The sequence below is a fragment of the Scyliorhinus canicula genome, chromosome 1, assembly GCF_902713615.1.
Source record: "Scyliorhinus canicula chromosome 1, sScyCan1.1, whole genome shotgun sequence".
NCBI classification, from domain to species: domain Eukaryota; kingdom Metazoa; phylum Chordata; class Chondrichthyes; order Carcharhiniformes; family Scyliorhinidae; genus Scyliorhinus; species Scyliorhinus canicula.
Window position 1 is genome coordinate 168,610,735 of NC_052146.1, and position 18,339 is coordinate 168,629,073.

At 47.6% G+C, this 18,339-nt stretch overlaps 1 protein-coding gene across 2 annotated transcripts in view; it reads right to left on the reverse strand.

Moving 5' to 3' along the window:
* tulp4a (TUB like protein 4a) overlaps positions 1-18,339 on the reverse strand; it is a 569,265-nt gene that overhangs the window by 436,473 nt on the left and 114,453 nt on the right. For both annotated transcript variants that reach the window (XM_038802363.1, XM_038802372.1), the window contains exon 3: positions 5,483-5,644. In XM_038802363.1, coding sequence (XP_038658291.1) covers positions 5,483-5,644 — 162 coding nt within the window. The remainder of the gene's footprint in view (positions 1-5,482; positions 5,645-18,339) is intronic.

Sequence of the window (18,339 nt, forward strand, 5' to 3'; positions counted from 1 at the left end):
CAGAGGGTAGCGGGAGTCTGGAATTCGCTAACCGAGTTGGTGACCATAAGACATTGGAGCAGAATTAGGCCACCCGGCCCATGGAGTCTGCTCTGCCATTCAATCATAGTAAGAAGTCTTACAACACCAGGTTAAAGTCCAACAGGTTTGTTTCAGATCACTAGCTTTCGGAACACTGATCCTTCCTCAGGTATCACCTGGTGTTGTAAGACTTCTTACTGTGCTCACCCCAGTCCAACGCCGGCATCTCCACACCATTTAATAATGGCTGATATGTTTCTCATCCCCATTCTCCTGCCTTCGCCCCATAACCTCTGATCCCCTTATTAATTTAGAACTCATCTATTTCTGTATTGAAGACACTCAGTGACTCGGTCTCTGGAGGCAGAGACCGTAAGCTCTTTTAAAAAGTACCTGGATCTTCACCTTAAATGCTGTAAGATACAGAACTATGGACCGAGTGGGTGGAGGAAAGTGGGATTAGATGGGGCACCTCGGTATCCTCAGGCTGGCATGGACAAAATGGTACAAATTGCCTCGTTCTGTGCTGTAACGGTTTTATGATTCTATTCTATGTGAGGAAAAACTTTTTCATCCAGAGGGTGGAGTCTGGAACTCACTGCCTGAAACCGGGATGGAGGCAAGGACCTTCATAACATTTAACAAGTATTTAGATATGCACTTGCGATGCCAAGGTATAAAAGGCTATGGGCCAAATGCTGGAAAATGGGATTAGAATACTAAGGTGGTTGTTTTTGACTGGCACAGACGCGATGGGCCGAAGGGCCTTTTCTGGGCTGTCGACCTCTGTCACTCTAGGAGGGGATGGTGAGATACTCAATGGAAAAGTGCTGCACTGTAAATTCTATGATTCTATAAAGTGGATTGAGAGCTGAGATTGTTGTTTAAATGGGAATAAAGAATGCAATTAAGGGAATTGTATTCACTGTATTGAGTAGTATTATTTAAGGGGTAATTGTAAGCAATTTTTGGGTGTGATGTGAAAGATTTTAATATTATTTTAGTAATTAAATTTGTTTTAATATACCATGTCCCTATTATTTCGTGTAATCACTCCTGGAGCGAAGTATTCATTCCTCAGAGTCTTACAAAATTAAAATAAAATATTTAGGTTTCTGTCCAGTATCCTAGCAACTGTTGGAGTCTGGTCTTGGATCATAACAAGTTCCATCCAGACTCCAATTACTCACATGACTCCTACTTCTTTCGCCATTTATTTTGAATCTGTGACCTCTAGTCCTTGATGCTCACTTGAGAGGGAACAGTTCTTACTATTTACCTTGTCCATACCCCTCAGGATCTCGATTACCTCTATCAAGTCTCCTTTCAGCCTTACTTTTTCCATGGAAAACAAACCCAGTCTCTCCAAACTATCCTCATAGCTACAGTTCTTTATCCCTCGAATCATTCTGGTGAATCTCCTTTGTACTCTCCCCAATACCTTCACATCCTTTCTCAAGTATGCCGCCCAGAACTGGGAAAAGTGCTCCAGATAAAGCATAACTTGTGTCATACACAAGTTTAACATAACTTCCTTACTCTTGCGCTCAATGCCCCGTTAATAAAATCTTGGATACTATATGCTTAATTAACTGTTCTCTCAACATGTCCTATCATTGCCACCACCTTATGTACATATACCCAGCATTCCCTTTGTTCCTGAACCTGTTTCAGAGCTTCTCCCTTTATTTTATACTGTCTCTCCATATTCTTCCTGCCAAAATAAAGCACCTCACACTTCTCTGCATTGAACGTCATCTGCACTTGTCTGCCTAATGCACCAATTATGTCTACATCCTTTTGAAGTTCAAGAAGTTCAAGTTAGGGGCAGCAGGGTAGCATGGTGGTTAGCATAAATGCTTCACAGCTCCAGGGTCCCAGGTTCGATTCCCGGCTGGGTCACTGTCTGTGTGGAGTCTGCACGTCCTCCCCCTGTGTGCGTGGGTTTCCTCCGGGTGCTCCGGTTTCCTCCCACAGTCCAAAGATGTGCGGGTTAGGTGGATTGGCCATGCTAAATTGCCCGTAGTGTCCTAATAAAAGTAAGGTTAAGGGGGGGGGTTGTTGGGTTACGGGTATAGGGTGGATACGTGGGTTGAGTAGGGTGATCATGGCTCGGCACAACATTGAGGGCCGAAGGGCCTGTTCTGTGCTGTACTGTTCTATGTTCTATGTTCTATGTTCTAATATCCTCAACACAGTTGACAATGCTTCCAACCTTTGTATCATCTACAAATTTTGAAATCATGCACATTACACCACAGTCTAATTCATGAATATATAACAGGAAGTGCAGGGATCATAACATCGACGACAAACCTTCCCCCAATCTGGAAAAAACTATTTATTCATACTCTCCATTTCCTATCATTCAGCCAATTTCTTATCCAAGTGTCTACTTTCCCTTTTATTCCAAGAGCTAGAATTTTGCTCACATGTCTGTTGTGAGCCACAGTATGAAATACATCCTGAAAATCCATGCATTGCTCAAATAGGTAGTAAGCAAGTGGATGCCATAAATTAAACGTTTCACCTAATGGTGGAAATTGCATCCTATAAATAGCAGGCAGAATGATCTTGGGATCAGTCCACAGGAGAATGCTTCCAAATGACTGAATTTTCTTGCATATGCGATGTTTTAAAACACAAGTCTGGAAGATAATAATGCTGCGACTTGCCACTGTGTTCATGTCTCCTTCAGCAGGAGGCACAGCAGGGCTCCTAGCATCTATCCCTGCGGTACCCCAGTAGTCACTGCCTGTCACTTGATAAATGACCCGTTTATTGCAACTCTGTCTGCTAATCAATTTTCTACCCATCCCAATACACTACCTCCAATCCCATGTGCTTTAATTTTACACGCTAATCTCGTAGGTGGGACTTTGTCAAAAACCTCCTGATAGTTCAAATAAACCACATCCACTGGCTCCCGCTCATCAACTCTATTAGTTGCATCCTCAAAGAATTCCAGTAGATTTGTCAAGCATGATTTCCCTTTCGTAAATCCATGCTGCCACTGTCCAATCCTAAGACCATAAGACCATAAGACATAGGAGTGGAAGTAAGGCCATTCGGCCCATCGAGTCCACTCCACCATTCAATCATGGTTGATTTCAACTCCATTTACCCGCTCTCTCCCCATAGCCCTTAATTCCTCGAGAAATCAAGAATTTATCAATTTCTGTCTTAAAGACACTCAATGTCCCGGCCTCCACCGCCCTCTGTGGCAATGAATTCCACAGACCTACCACTCTCTGGCTGAAGAAATTTCTCCTCATCTCTGTTCTAAAGTGACTCCCTTTTATTCTAAGGCTGTGCCCCCGTGTCCTAGTCTCCCCTGCTAATGGAAACAACTTCCCTACGTCCATCCTATCCAAGCCATTCATTATCTTGTACGTTTCTATTAGATCTCCCCTCAACCTCCTAAACTCCAATGAATATAATCCCACGATCCTCAGACGTTCATCGTATGTTAGGCCTACCATTCCTGGGATCATCCGTGTGAATCTCCGCTGGACCCGCTCCAGTGCCAGTATGTCCTTCCTGAGGTATGGGGCCCAAAATTGCTCACAGTATTCTAAATGGGGCCTAACTAGTGCTTTATAAAGCCTCAGAAGTACATCCCTGCTTTTATATTCCAAGCCTCTTGAGATAAATGACAACATTACATTTGCTTTCTTAATTACGGACTCAACCTGCAAGTTTACCTTTAGAGAATCCTGGACTAGGACTCCCAAGTCCCTTTGCACTTTAGCATTATGAATTTTGTCACCGTTTAGAAAATAGTCCATGCCTCTATTCTTTTTTCCAAAGTGCAAGACCTCGCACTTGCCCACGTTGAATTTCATCAGCCACTTCTTGGACCATTCTCCTAAACTGTCTAAATCTTTCTGCACTGTTTTCCAAGTGCTCTGCTATAAAATCTTTGACAATGGGCTCCATAGAGTTTTCTCCACTACTGGTCTATATACCCTGTTTTCTCCCTACCTCTCGTTTTATATAGTGGGTTTTGTTAGCTATCCCTACAATCTGCAGGAGCTGTTCCAGAGTCTAGAATCTTAGAAGATGACCACCAATTCCATGGCCACTTCCTTAAGTACTCTGGGATGTAGATTATCAGGCCGTGGGGATTTATCGGCCTTCAGTTCCATCAATTTCCTCAACACCATTTCTCTACTAATACTGATTTCCTTCAGTTTCTCCCCCTCATTAAACCGTGTGTTACCTAAGATTGCTGGTATGTTATTTGTGTCTTCATTTGTGAAGACAGAAACAAAGTATATATTTAGTTGGTCAGCCATTTCTTTGTTCCCCATGATAAATTCCCCTGTTTCTGACCGTAAGGGACATTTGTTTTCATCAATCTTTTTTTCCTCATATACTCATAGAAACTTTTACTGTCAGTTTTTATGTTCTCCGCAAGCTTACTCTTGTATTCTTATTTTCCCCTTCTTAATCAATCCCTTAGTCCTCCTTTACTGAATTAAACTGGTAGAGTGATTAAAATCAGGGGTGCACAAGAAGCTACAACTGGAAGAGGGCTTGAACGCTTACAGGGCTGGAGAAGGCTCCATAAGTACAGATGGGCAAGGCCACAGAGATTTTTAAAAACAAAAAAGAAAATGTTATGAGTGTGGTGCTACCAGACTGGAAGTTGACGTAAGTCAGTGAGCACAGGGGTGATGGGCAAAATGGATTTGGTGCAAGTTGGGATAGAGGGATCAGTCATTTAGATAAACTCTGTCTATGTAGGATGAAAGATAAGAGACAAACTAAAAGAGCATTAGAACATTCACGTCTAGAGAAAATCCAAAAGAGCATTAGAACATTCAAGTCGAGAGAAAATAAAGCCATTGATGAGGATTTCAACTGCAGTTGGCACGAGCGGAGGTAGAACAGTGTCAGACAGTGCTAGAGGTCAAAGTAAGCAGCCTTGATGATGGATTGGATATGTAGTCCAAAGCTTACTTTGGTGTGACACCACAGTTGCAAAAGGTCTGGTTCTAGCTCAGGGGGAAAAGGAGTTTGAGTTGATTCCTTGGAAACAATTTGTGTCAGGTACTGAAGATGATGGCTTCAGTCTTCTCATTATTTAGTTGGGAGGAAATTTCAACTCATCCAGCACTGGATGTCAGATGAAAAGTGTGACATGTCGGTGACAGTGAAGGGAAGTGGTGAACTGGTTGTCATCAGCATGTGTGAGGAACTTGATCAATGATGCCACCGATAACAGAACATAAATGGCATATAGAATTATATACATTTATGCCATCCATTGGCAATCCCATAGAACTCAGTAAAACATTTAAATTAAGTGCAATTCTCAATACAATATTTAAAAAATTTCCTTCTTTCAGAAAAAATTTAGTGAGAGCACTCCATCCTGATAGTAGCTTATACTGATGCTGTTCGATTGAAATATTGCAATGCATAAATGGCTAAATTTCAAGCACAGTATTGATACCTGTTGATCATCAGGTGTCCATATTCCGCATGTAATCTGGCTGTCCAAATTAATCTCAGAAGACCAATGCCGCTGCCCACTGACAGATCCAACCAGCACAAAGCCATCTCGGTAAGAGATGAGTGCCTGAGTACCATCGTGGCTCCAGGTAAAGTCACTCACCTGAAAGGAAGAATGAAAGGAAAAAGGTTGATTGCTGCAATATAACAAATCATTTTATTTCATTTTCCTATTTTTTCTTCTTGGGGGGCTTTAGTTATGCTAGCATACCCTCCTGTGCCTCAACTAAATAAGCTCTTTGATCACAAGAGACTTTGCAGCTGTGTCAGATTTACTCAAATATCCTTATTTAATTAATAACAGCAGGGCTGCTGTATTGCAGCCAGGAACAAGAGTCCTAGTTAATATTCACCTTCCAGGTCCCAGGTTCAATTCCCGGCCTGGGTCACTGTCTATATGTGGAGTCTGCACTTTCTCCCTGTGTCTGTGTGGGTTTCGGTTTCCTCCCACAAGTTCCAAAAGACGTGCTATTTGGTAATTTGGACATTCTGAATTCTCCCTCTATGTACCCGAACAGGCGCAGGAATGTGGGGACTAGGGGCTTTTCAGAGTAACTTCATTGCAGTGTTAATGCGAGCCTACTTGTGACAATAAAGATTATTATTACTTAAGAGGCCGATCACAGAGATCCAACCACCACCATGCTTGACAACTGCTAAAACAGCAGAATAAACATTTTTAAAAGTTGCCTAAATATTTTGATTGCAAAAATGAATATAAATTCAGGAAATCATTCAGTGCATCAGGGATCGCTGGTTCTTGATCACCCTGTTGCTATATTCAACCTGACAAACGTCCACTGGCGGTCCTCCACTTCTAGAGGCACCTAATAGGATTCAGTTCTGTGGATAAATCAGAGAGGCTGGGAGTTGTTCGCCTTACGGAAAGAAATTCTAGAGATTAGGTAAAAGTGTTTAAAATCATATGGGGTCTAAACTGAGTAGTTAGAAACTGTTCCCACTGAAGCAAGAGTTAGGAACCAGAGAACACAGATATTAAATGATTAGAGAACGAATCAAAGGTGGCACAATGAAAGCATCTGAAGAGGTTGCAATCTGGAAAGCACTGTCTAAAAGAGTGGTGGAGGCAGATTCAATCGTGGCGAGCAAAGGAGAAAACAAAATGCAGGGTTCCAAGATTAAGGGCAGGGAGTGAGATGAGTTGAACTGCTCTTGCAGAGTGCTGGAATGGACTCATTGAGCCAAATGATCTATTAAATGGTTTGTGCTACAACTATTCCATAATCCTAAGAAAACCTTGTTGCATCTGCTGCACAATGTGTCTTTTAACCTTACACGGTGGACAAATAACTGCGAGTCGACTTTGTTTAAATCAATAATCTTTATTCACACACACACAATGTTAACATCAATCAATCACACCATCAATATAAGTTATACTACAGAATGCCAAAGTTCAACACCAGATTTTGACTTAATGCTGAGTGATTGACAAGTACCCAAGCAGATATTAGGGTATAACTGTGTGTTGGTTTCTGTCGTCCTCAATGCTTGGTCCTCGGTCTGGTCTGATGCATTGGCTATGGTCTTCCTTCTGTTGATAGTGTGATAGTTCTCCTCGTGGTGGCAGGTGGAGATCACCGTTGTTCTGTTACTGTTGCTGGCTGCCGCAGAGAGATATTCTAGGATGGTGCGACACCTTTTAACCTTCCTGGATTGGCTAGTCAAGGAAGTCAGATGGGGGGGGGAAGCTACAGCCAGTAGATGGCAGGGGTGGGGGTATCGGGGGATGGGGTTAGGGGAGGGGGGGGGGTTGTTCTGCTGACGGGAGAGGGACTTGAAATAGGCACTGGAAAGGAGGTCGAGGGTGGAGGCAGCTATAGGGCGGGCCAGGAAGGGCGCGACGCACGGGTCAGGGGCCGGCCCGAGAAAGGCTATGGCTGACCGGCGGGGTGGGGGGTGTGGGATGTGCCCCCCGACCAGGCTGATCACCTGGAACGTCAAGGGACTGAATGGGCCGGTTAAGAGGGCGCGGGTGTTCGCGCACTTGCGGGCCCTGAGGGCGGACGTAATTATGTTGCAGGAGACACATCTGAAAGTGTCAGACCAGACCAGGCTAAGGAAGAGCTGGATTAGCCAGGTCTTCCACTCGGACTTGGACTCGAAGTCCAGAGGGGTGGCAATCATGATCAACAAGCGCGTGCAATTTGAGGCAGAGGGCATATCCGCACAGGGGGGGCAGATACCTGATGGTACGGGGCAGGCTGGAGGGGAGAAGAGTGGTGCTGGTGAATATATATGCCCCGAACTGGGATGACGTGGACTTCATTAAAAGAGTGCTGGGGAAGATCCCGGACTTGGATTCTCGCAGGCTAATAATGGGAGGGGACTTTAACATGGTCCTTGACCCGACTTTGGATCGGTCGTGTCCCAGAACGGGTAGACTCTCAGCAATGGCAAGGGAGCTGAAAGGGTTTATGGAGCAAATGGGGGCAGTGGACCCCTGGAGAGAGGGACAGCCAACAGGAAGGGGCTACTCGTTTTACTCGCACGTCCACAAAGTATATTCCAGGATAGATTTCTTTGTGCTAAGCAGGGACTGTAGGGGGGAGGTAAAGAACACGGAATACTCAGCAATTACCATTTCAGACCATGCCCCGCATTGGGTGGACCTGCAGTTCGGGGGAGCGAGTTATCAACGCCCGCAATGGAGGCTAGATGTGGGACTGCTGTCGGAGGAGGGGATCTGCGAGAGGCTTCGGAAATGTATAAAAAATTACCTGCAGGTGAATGACACTGGGGAGGTCTCAGCGGCGACCGTGTGGGAGGCGCTAAAGGCAGTAGTGCGGGGGGAGCTGATTTCAATTGGGGCCCATAGAGCCAAGGCAGACCGGGCAGAGATGGATAGATTGGTCAGGGAAATGGGCCGGATAGATGAAGAGCACGCGGAGTCCCCGGGGGAGGTTTTACTCAGGGAGAGGCAGAGGCTACAGGCGGAACTGGGGGCACTATCCACGAGCAGGGCAGTGGAACAGCTTAGGAAGGCGAGGGGAGTGGTGTACGAGTATGGGGAAAAGGCTAGCAGACTGTTAGCGCAGCAACTTAGGAGGAGGGAGGCGGCCAGGGAAATAGGTAGAGTGAGGGTCGAGGGGGGCACAAAGTGGAGGATCCGGCAGAATTGAATAGGGTATTCCGGGACTTCTATCGTAAGCTGTATACTTCGGAGCCGCCAGAAGAACCGGAGGGGATGAAAAGGTTTCTGGATGGGTTAACATTCCCAACAGTTGGGGGGGGGGCGAGTGGAAGAGCTGGGGGCCCCGATTAGAGTAGAGGAGGTATTGGGGGGCCTAAAGGCCATGCAGTCGGGGAAGTCCCCGGGGCCAGATGGATACCCAGTAGAGTTTTATAGGAAGTTCTCGGAGCTGGTGGGCCCGGTCTTGGCGAGGGTTTTCAATGAGGCAAGGGACAGAGGGACCCTGCCGCCGACGATGTCACAAGCCACCATATCTCTGATATTAAAGCGGGGTAAAGACCCGGAGGTGTGCGGGTCCTACAGGCCAATCTCCCTGACTAATGTAGATGCCAAGCTCCTGGCAAAGGTACTGGCGGGTAGAATGGAGGACTGTGTACCGGAGGTGATTGGGGAGGATCAAACGGGGTTCGTGAAAGGTAGGCAGCTGGCGGCCAATCTGAGGAGATTGCTCAATGTGATAATGATGCCCCCGGCGGGTAGAGAGGTGGAGGTAGTGGTGGCTATGGACGCCGAGAAGGCCTTTGACCGGGTGGAGTGGGAATACCTATGGGAGGTGCTCGGACGGTTTGGGTTCGGGGAGGGATTGGTGGATTGGATCAAATTATTATATCAGGCCCCGAGGGCCAGCGTCAGGACCAATAGAGAAGTGTCGGAGTACTTTAGGTTGTACCGAGGGACCAGGCAGGGCTGCCCGCTCTCCCCGCTGCTGTTTGCGCTGGCCATAGAGCCACTGGCGATTGCGCTGAGAGCCGCAGAGGGTTGGAAGGGGATGGTGAGGGGCGGGGTTGAACACAGGGTTTCTCTTTATGCAGACGACCTGCTCCTGTACGTGTCGGACCCAGTGGCCGGGATGGGAACTATACTGGGAATGCTGAGGGAGTTCGGCCAGTTCTCAGGATACAAATTAAATACGGTCAAGAGTGAAATGTTTGTGGTACAGGCAAGGGGCCAGGAGAACAGATTGAGAGGGCTACCGTTTAGGTTAGTTGAGGAAAATTTCCGGTATTTGGGAATCCAGGTGGCACGAGACTGGGGCAGGCTGCATAAGTTAAATTTGGCCAGGGTGGTGGAGCAAATGAAGGGAGAGTTTCGGAGATGGGATGCACTCCCGCTGTCGCTGGCAGGGAGGGTGCAGACTGTAAAGATGACAATCCTCCCTCGATTTTTGTTTATTTTTCAGTGCCTCCCGATCTTTATCCCACAGTCCTTCTTCAAAAGAGTTAACGGGTTGATCATGAGCTTTGTCTGGGCGGGAAAGTCTCCGCGGGTGAAGAAGGCGATGTTGGAGAGGAACCGCAGCGAGGGGGGGCTGGCGTTGCCGAGTCTGGTCAATTATTACTGGGCGGCCAACATCGCTATGATAAGGAAGTGGATGGTGGGTACGGGGTCTATTTGGGAGCGGGTGGAGGCGGCTTCGTGCAGGGGCTCCAGTTTGGAAGCCCTGGTCACGGCTCCTCTACCGCTGCCGCCGGCCAAGTACACCACCAGCCCGGTAGTGGTGGCGACCCTGCGGATATGGGGCCAGTGGAGGAGGCATGTGGGGGAGATGGGGGCGTCTGTCTGGGCGCCAATCTGCGACAACCATCGGTTTGCCCCCGGCAGTATGGATGGGGGGTTCCGAGTATGGCGGCGAGCAGGGGCGGGAAGGGTGGGTGATATGTTCCTGGAAGGGAGCTTCGCGAGTTTGAGGAGCTTGGAGGAGAAATTTGGGTTGGTGAGGGGAAATGATTTTAGATACCTACAGTTGCGGGACTTTGTTCGTAGACAGGTCCCATCTTTCCCGCGCCTCCCGCCAATGGGGATCCTAGACAGAATAGTCTCTGGGAGGGACGAAGGGGAGGGTAGAGTCTCGGGTATTTATAAGGTGCTCATGAGGGAGGAAGGGTCCCAGACAGAGGAACTGAAACTTAAATGGGAGGAGGAGCTAGGCGGGGAAATGGAGGATGGGCTGTGGGCAGAGGCCCTGAGTAGGGTAAACTCGACCGCGACATGTGCTAGGCTCGGGCTGATCCAATTTAAGGTCGTTCACCGGGCCCATATGACGGTGGCTCGGATGAGCAAATTTTTCGGGATAGAGGACAAATGCGCTAGGTGCGCGGGAGGACCAGCGAACCATGTGCACATGTTTTGGGCATGCCCTGAGCTGAGGGGGTACTGGGAGGGATTTGCGGGGGTCATGTCCCAGGTGCTAAAAACAAGGGTGGTGATGAGTCCAGGGGTGGCAATCTTTGGGGTTTCGGAAGACCCGGGCGTCGAGGGGGAGAAAGCGGCCGATGTGCTGGCCTTTGCTTCCCTGATAGCCCGGCGACGAATATTATTGGCGTGGAGGGACTCAAAGCCCCCGAAGACTGAGTGGTGGCTTGCGGACATGTCAAGTTTCCTGGGGATGGAAAAAATTAAGTTCGCCTTGAGGGGATCTGTGCAGGGGTTCACCCGAAGGTGGCAACCATTTATTGACTTCTCTGCAGGAGAGTGAGCGTCAGCAGGGGGGTGGGGGGGGTAGAGTAGAGTAGGAGGGAAAATATGGCGGGTAGTACGGGTGGGAGGGGAGCGGGCTTGTGCAATACGGTACGATGGAAGTATTGAAAGTACGTGGATGTTTGCACATTTTTGCCTTTTTTGCTTCCTTTCTGATGATGTCTGTAACTGTTTATAAAGCCAAAAACTACCTCAATAAAATTGTTTATTAAAAAAAAACAAGTATGATTGATAGTGCAGTTTTATTATTCCTGGGGTGGCCTGCAGATGGCCTTTTTCCTGTATATTGCAATATTCAGGCTGCAGCTTGCTCATCGATATTCATTTATACTGCAGCCTGCTCGTCTTTCCACTTGGATACTTTTCCCAGTATACTTCGCAGAGCGCCATCTCCTTTTTTAGAAAATATTTTATTGAAGCATTTGTAATTTTCACAATTTAACATCTTGACATTTCTAAAACGCGTGGGTTGACGCACTAAATACTCCCTAAAATAACAACCAAAAATAAACCATGTACCCCTCTGACCACGCCCACTCCCCAATTACCTGTATACTAAATTCCCTGTCCTTAATTAACATTACCATGCCTCCTATTTTCCTCCCACCGCCCCTTTTTCCTTTCCCCCCTTACTGCTGATGTTCAATTTTTGATAAAGAAATCGATGAACGGCCGCAAACTCAGGGCGACTCCCTGTGTTGATCCTCTTAGAGTGAACTTGATTTTTTTCCAGACTGAGAAACTCTACCATATCGCTGACCCACACTCCTGACTTTGGAGGCTCCGAGTCCCTCCATCTCAGCAAGATCCGTCTCCGGGTCACTAGGGCGGGGAAGGCCAGAATATCGGCCTCCCTACCCCACTTTGCCCCCGGATCCTCCGAATATTGCTAATTCTGGACTCAGAGTTACCCTACCTTCCAGGACTTCCGACATAACATCTACAAATCCCTGCCAGAATTCCCCCAGTTTCGGACATGCTCAAAACATAAGAACATGGTTGGCCAGGCTACCCCCACACCGCCCACATCTGTCCTCCACCTCCTCGAAGAACCTACTCATCCGGGCTACCGTCATTTGGGCCCTGTGGACTACCTTGAACTGAATCAAGCTAAGTCGAGCACATGACAAGGATGCATTTGCCCTTTTCAAGGCTTTTTCCCGCAGTTCAGTTTCCAGCTCCCCATGTTCATATATTGCCCCTTTTACCTTTCTCAGCTGACCCTCCACCTTTTCTGTGGAAAGGAGCCCAAATTCCATTTGAAGTCTCTGACGCTCCTTCAGGAGCTCCTCATTTGGAGACTCCGAATATCTCCTGTCCACCTGTAAGATTTCTCCTACCAACCTGTCCAGTTCTGACCGCTCAGTTTTATCACTGTAGGCTCGAATCGAAATACATTCCCCTCCAATGACCGCTTTAAATGCCTCCCAGACCACCCCAGCTGCAGTCTCTCCCATGTCATTGGTCTTTATGGACGCCCAAATGGCCTCTCTCACTCGCTCACAGATCTCCTCATCCGCTAACAGCCCTGTATCTAGTCTCCACTGTGGGCGCTGGGATTTTTCCGTGTCTGCCCGTAGGTCTATCCAGTGTGGTGCATGATCTGAGACCACAATTGCTGAGTACTCAGTGTCCTCAACCCCTGCTAAGTGTTTTATCTAGCACGAATGAATCTATCCTGGAGTACGCCTTTTGTACATGGGAGTAGAATCAATATTCCCTTCTCCTTGGTCTCTCAAATCTACACGGATCCACCCCTCCCATGCGCTCCATGAACCCCCGCAGTTCCTTTGCCATTGCTGATAGCTTCCCCGACCTAGCACTCGACCGGTCCAACCTCGGGTCCAGGACTGTATTAAAGTCACCCCCCATGATCAGCCGGTGTGAGTCAAGGTCTGGGATCTTCCCCAACACCTCCCTGATAAACGCGACATCGTCCCAGTTTGGGACATATATATATATATATATATATATATATATTCACCAGCACCACTGCCATTCCCTCTAGCTTCCCTCTAACCACAACAAATCTGCCTGCCGGGTCTACGTCTATCCTCCCCACCTCGAATGTCACCCTTCTATTAATCAGGATAGTCATCCCCCTTGTTTTAAAGTCCAGTCCTGAAAGAAAGACTTGCCCGATCCATCCCTTCTTTAATCTAATTTGGTCTCCCAGCTTCAAGTCTGCCTCCTGTAACATAGCCACATCCGTTTTTAACTGTCTCAGGTGTGCGAACACATGAGCTCTCTTAACCAACCCATTCAGACCACGAACATCCCAGTCTGGTCGGGTGGGGGGGCTTTTCCCCCCTCCCCTGTCGGTCAACCATGACCTTTCCTAGGCCAGCTCCTAGCTCGTGTTCCACACCTCACTTGATCCGCCCCTCGGCGGTGACCGCCATCTGATCACAACCTCCAGTCTCCTAACTGTCCCTTACCCGTCAGCAGTATGCCCCCTCCCACCCCCCTCCACCCTCCCACTTTGTCTTTCCTCAGCTAACCCCCACTTTGCTCCCGTGAACCAGCCATCCAGCTAACTCAGCATCTCCCACTCACTGGCGTCAAAACACCTGGCGACTGCCAGATTCTATCACACCTAGGAATAACACAAGCACTCAACATAGTAACAACAATCCCAAAAAGCAAACATACCATCAAGGCAACAAGGTAAATCCTTCCCCCTTTAACCGATTCTTATCAGTCCTATCACCTTCAAACAGAATCCAACACAAAAGAAGCTTCAAGCAGCTTGAGGGAAATTATGTATGTAAGAATCAACCATCCTTCTTGCAGAAACTAAAACACCCCATCGCATCTTAAAAGTTCTTTCCTCTCTCCAGTACATAAAGTAATAAATCAAAATCAAATTACACAAGAGAGGAAAGAAAAAAAAAATAAAACACCAAAACCCTGTTCTTCCCGAACATCGCAACTTAACTCACAGAATTAAATAACCAGAGGACTTCCGGTGGCAGTGATGCTTGAGTGAGCCGCACATTCGGCGGGCTCTCACTCCGGCGGGGCTTGAGGGCTGATTCCCCGCGATAGCGGGACCAAGGAGCGGCAAAAAGGCGGCCGCGAAAAGGCTGGAGAGCAGGCTGCAATCGATGGAACTGTGGGAGTCCAGGAAGTAGAGGAGGAGACGGAGGCAAGGAGCAGAGGAAACTGACCTGAAACTTAAGATGGCGGACACACGGACCTTTCTTGCTCCAGGAAAAGAAAAAAAGTTTTGGAGTTGCTGAAGCAGGACAACTTGGACCCACTTCAGATGCTCACGAGGTAAAAGTTAAGGAGCTGGGAGAAGGAAGGCGGCAGCGAAAGTGCTGAGGAGCGGGCTGCGGCACAGGGAACAGCGGGAGTCCAGAAGGCAGAAGAAAAAGGAGAAAAAGGGACAGAGGCAAGGACCTGAAGAAAATTACCTGGGACCGAAGATGGCGGACACACGGACCTCGGACTCAGCAATCCAGCAGGCGCTAGATAACATGCTCCAGGTAATGAAATCCAGTTTTGAAGCGCTGAAGCGGGACAGCTTGGACCCAACCCAGAAAGCGGTGGATCAGCTGAACCAGAGGCTGGATGCACAAGATGTTAAAGTTAAGGAGCTGGGAGAGGCGGTGGAGGAGCAGGCGGATGCGCAGGCGGTTGCGGCGCTAGAAGTTGACGGGCTGAAAGAGCGGCAGAGAAGACTGCTGGACAGAGTGGAGGAGCTGGAGAATAGAGTCCGCAGGAACAACCTGAGGATGGTCGGCCTCCCGGAGGGGGCTGAGGGAGCTGATGCCGCAGCGTTTGTAGCAGACCTGTTGAAGCAGCTGATGGGGGCCGAAGCCTTTCCGCGACCGCAGGAGCTGGAGGGGGCACACAGAGTGCAGGCGAGGCAGGGCTCATGAGGGAGGAAGGGTCCCAGACAGATGAACTGAAAATTAAATGGGAGGAGGAGATAGGCGGGGAAATGGAGGACGGGCTGTGGGCAGAGGCCCTGAGTAGGGTAAATTCGACCGCGACATGTGCTAGGCTCGGGCTGATTCAATTTAAGGTCGTTCATCGGGCCCATATGATGGTGGCTCGGATGAGCAAATTCTTTGGGATAGAGGACAAATGCGCTAGGTGTGCGGGAGGACCAGCGAACCACGTTCACATGTTTTGGGCATGCCCTAAGCTGAGGGGGTACTGGGAGGGATTTGCGGGGATTATGTCCCGGGTGCTAAAAACAAGGGTGGTGATGAGTCCAGGGGTGGCATATGTTTGGGGTTTCGGAAGACCCGGGAGTCGAGGGGGAGAAAGAGGCCGATGTTTTGGCCTTTGCCTCCCTGATAGCCCGGCGACGAATACTATTGGCGTGGAGGGACTCAAAGCCCCCGAAGACTGAGTTGTGGCTTGCGGACATGTCGAGTTTCCTGGGGATGGAAAAAATTAAGTTCGCCTTGAGGGGATCTGTACAGGGGTTCGCCCGGAGGTGGCAACCATTTATTGACTTCTTTGCGGGAGAGTGAGCGTCAGCAGGGGGTGGGGGGGAGGGGTAGAGTAGAGTAGGAGGGAAAATATGGCGGGTAGTACCGGTGGGAGAGGAGCGGGCTTGTGCAGTATGTTACAATTGAAGTATTGAAAGTACATGGATGTTTGCACATTTTTGCCTTTTTTGCTTTCTTTCTGTTGATGTCTATAACTGTTTACAAAGCCAAAAACTACCTCAATAAAATTGTTTATTTAAAAAAAAAAGAATTAAATAACCAAAATTTTAATCAAGATATAGCAAAACACAGAATCATTTTTCTCACCTCCCCGCCATCCTATCCTTTCCCCCAAACTCAGACCACCACAGTTTGAGTTTAAAAGTCGTTACACCAGATTGCTAGGTTCTACCCCGACCCCTTTTACCGATTCTTTTTTAAAAAAATCATTTTTATTGAAATTTTTACAAAGTACAAAATATAAACATCTTAACTCTATTAACATACAACCGCGGTAACACCCCATGAACAATACCCCCCAACTTCAAGAGCAACTTCAAACAAAGGGAAAGAACAAAAACAAAGAAAAAGAAAAAAAGAAAAAAACAAAAGAGAGATAGCACCCTCCACAAACCCATGTGCACAGTTCTCCCTCCCCCCCACTTTTACCGATTCTTATCAGTCACATCACCTTCAAAGAGAATCAAACACAATAGAAGAAGCGTCAAGCAGCTTAATCAAAATTGTGCATGCAAGAATCAACCATCTTTGTTACAGAGAATAAATCAAAATCAAATTACACAAGACGAGAGAAAAGAAAAAGAAAAGAGAGAAAAACATTTTCTTTTTTTTTTTAAACACCCAAACCCTTTTCTTCCCGAACATTGCAACTTAACTCACAGAATTAAAAGACTGAAATTTTAAACAAGACAAAGCAGAACACAGAACCATTTTTCTCTCCTCCCGGCCACTCCATCCCTTTCCTCAAACTCAGCCCACCAGTTAGAATTGAAGAGTCCTTAAGCCAGATTATTGCCTTTCGTGAAAGTAACCACCTCTTCCGGAGAATTAAAGTACAGCTCCCGGGTCTCGTAGGTCACCCAAAGACGCGCTGGGTATAGCAGTCCAAATTTAATGTCTTTCTCAAACAGGGCAGCCTTAACTTTGTTGAAACTTGCTCTCCTGTTTGTGAGTTCTGGTCCCCAGTCTTGGTACACCCGGATCTCTGATTCTTCCCACTTGCACCGTTTCGTCTGCCTGGCCCACGTCATGATACGCTCCTTGTCAAGGAATCGATGTAGCCTCACCACTATGGCCCTCGGGGGCTCACGATCCTGGGGCTTACGCACGAGCACCCTATGTGCCCGGTCCATCTCCAGTGGCTTGTCAAACACATCGGCCCCGGCCATTTCCTGCAACATCTTCCCCACATAAGCTCCCGCACCTTATCCCTCCTTCCCCTCTGGCAGCCGACGATTCGGATATTTTGCCTACGAGACCGGTTCTCCAAGTCTTCCACTTTATCTAGCAGTCGTTTCTGGCTGTCCTGGAGTATGCTAATTTCCAAAGCCATTGCAGTGGACTCCTCCTCTCATTCAGTCACCAGCTCCTGCAACTTTAGAATCTCCTGTCCCTGGGTCGTCATTTTCTCCTCCACCCGGTCAGCCATCTCCTTAATTGAGGCTATCATCTTCTGTACACTCCTTGCGATGCCGGGCGAACTTCTCATCCAGGTACTCGACCTATTGTTCCATTGACCAGTGAGCTTGCGTGGACACGCTTTGTCTCGTTACCATTGAGCTCGATGACCTCTGATTCTTGCTTTCACTCATCTTTTGGTGTCTCCTTTTTTGACTCTTATTTGGACACGATTCCATAAATTGAGGGTCACCTCTTTTTCCTCTCCCTTCAATCAACTTATGTTGAGAAATTTTCTGAAAAATCCAGCTTAAACACCATTAAAAAAAAAGACTAATGGCGAGAGCTGCTGAATGTGTGATCGTTTACTCCATGGCTGCCACCGGAAGTCACAGAATGCCATCTTAGACAGCCGTTCAGCCACATGTCTCTCCTCTTCATCCCGAACACGAAGCGTGATGGATCACAGACTCAGGACCGATATCTGTCAGGCATTTCCCAGTCACTCAGCAGTCAAGTAAAGCCTAGGCATTGACATAGCATTTACATACTTCGGTAATGAGTTCCTACAACATATTCACAAAAGGGCAAACATTCTAATACTAATTTTAACATTGCAAACAATTATACAATAAACATTTGTGAGTCTGAGTATATTCCGGTATTAATTGTCCATTAGTGCAAATAGCCATCTCAGTGGCTTTTCTGTCGTTACAAGATTAGAGGGGACTATAATTTGAGCGTGGGTCCTACACTTTGCCTCTGCTTAATCTTTGCATTTCATCGGCGGAATTGGACGGTGAGGATGATAAGATAGAGCAAAGTAAACAGGATTAATAATACGGCCAGGTGTGACATCAGGCGAATGAATGGATGTATTTGGATGTTTGAGCCCCAGTTCCACAAATCATCCCACCAAGTGATGGCCTCCTTTTTCCTCTTGGGTCTTTGGTGAAAGTTCTGTAGGCGGTAGCCAATTTTATCCGAATCTGGTGTAATTCCTCTGGTAGGAGTTTTAGG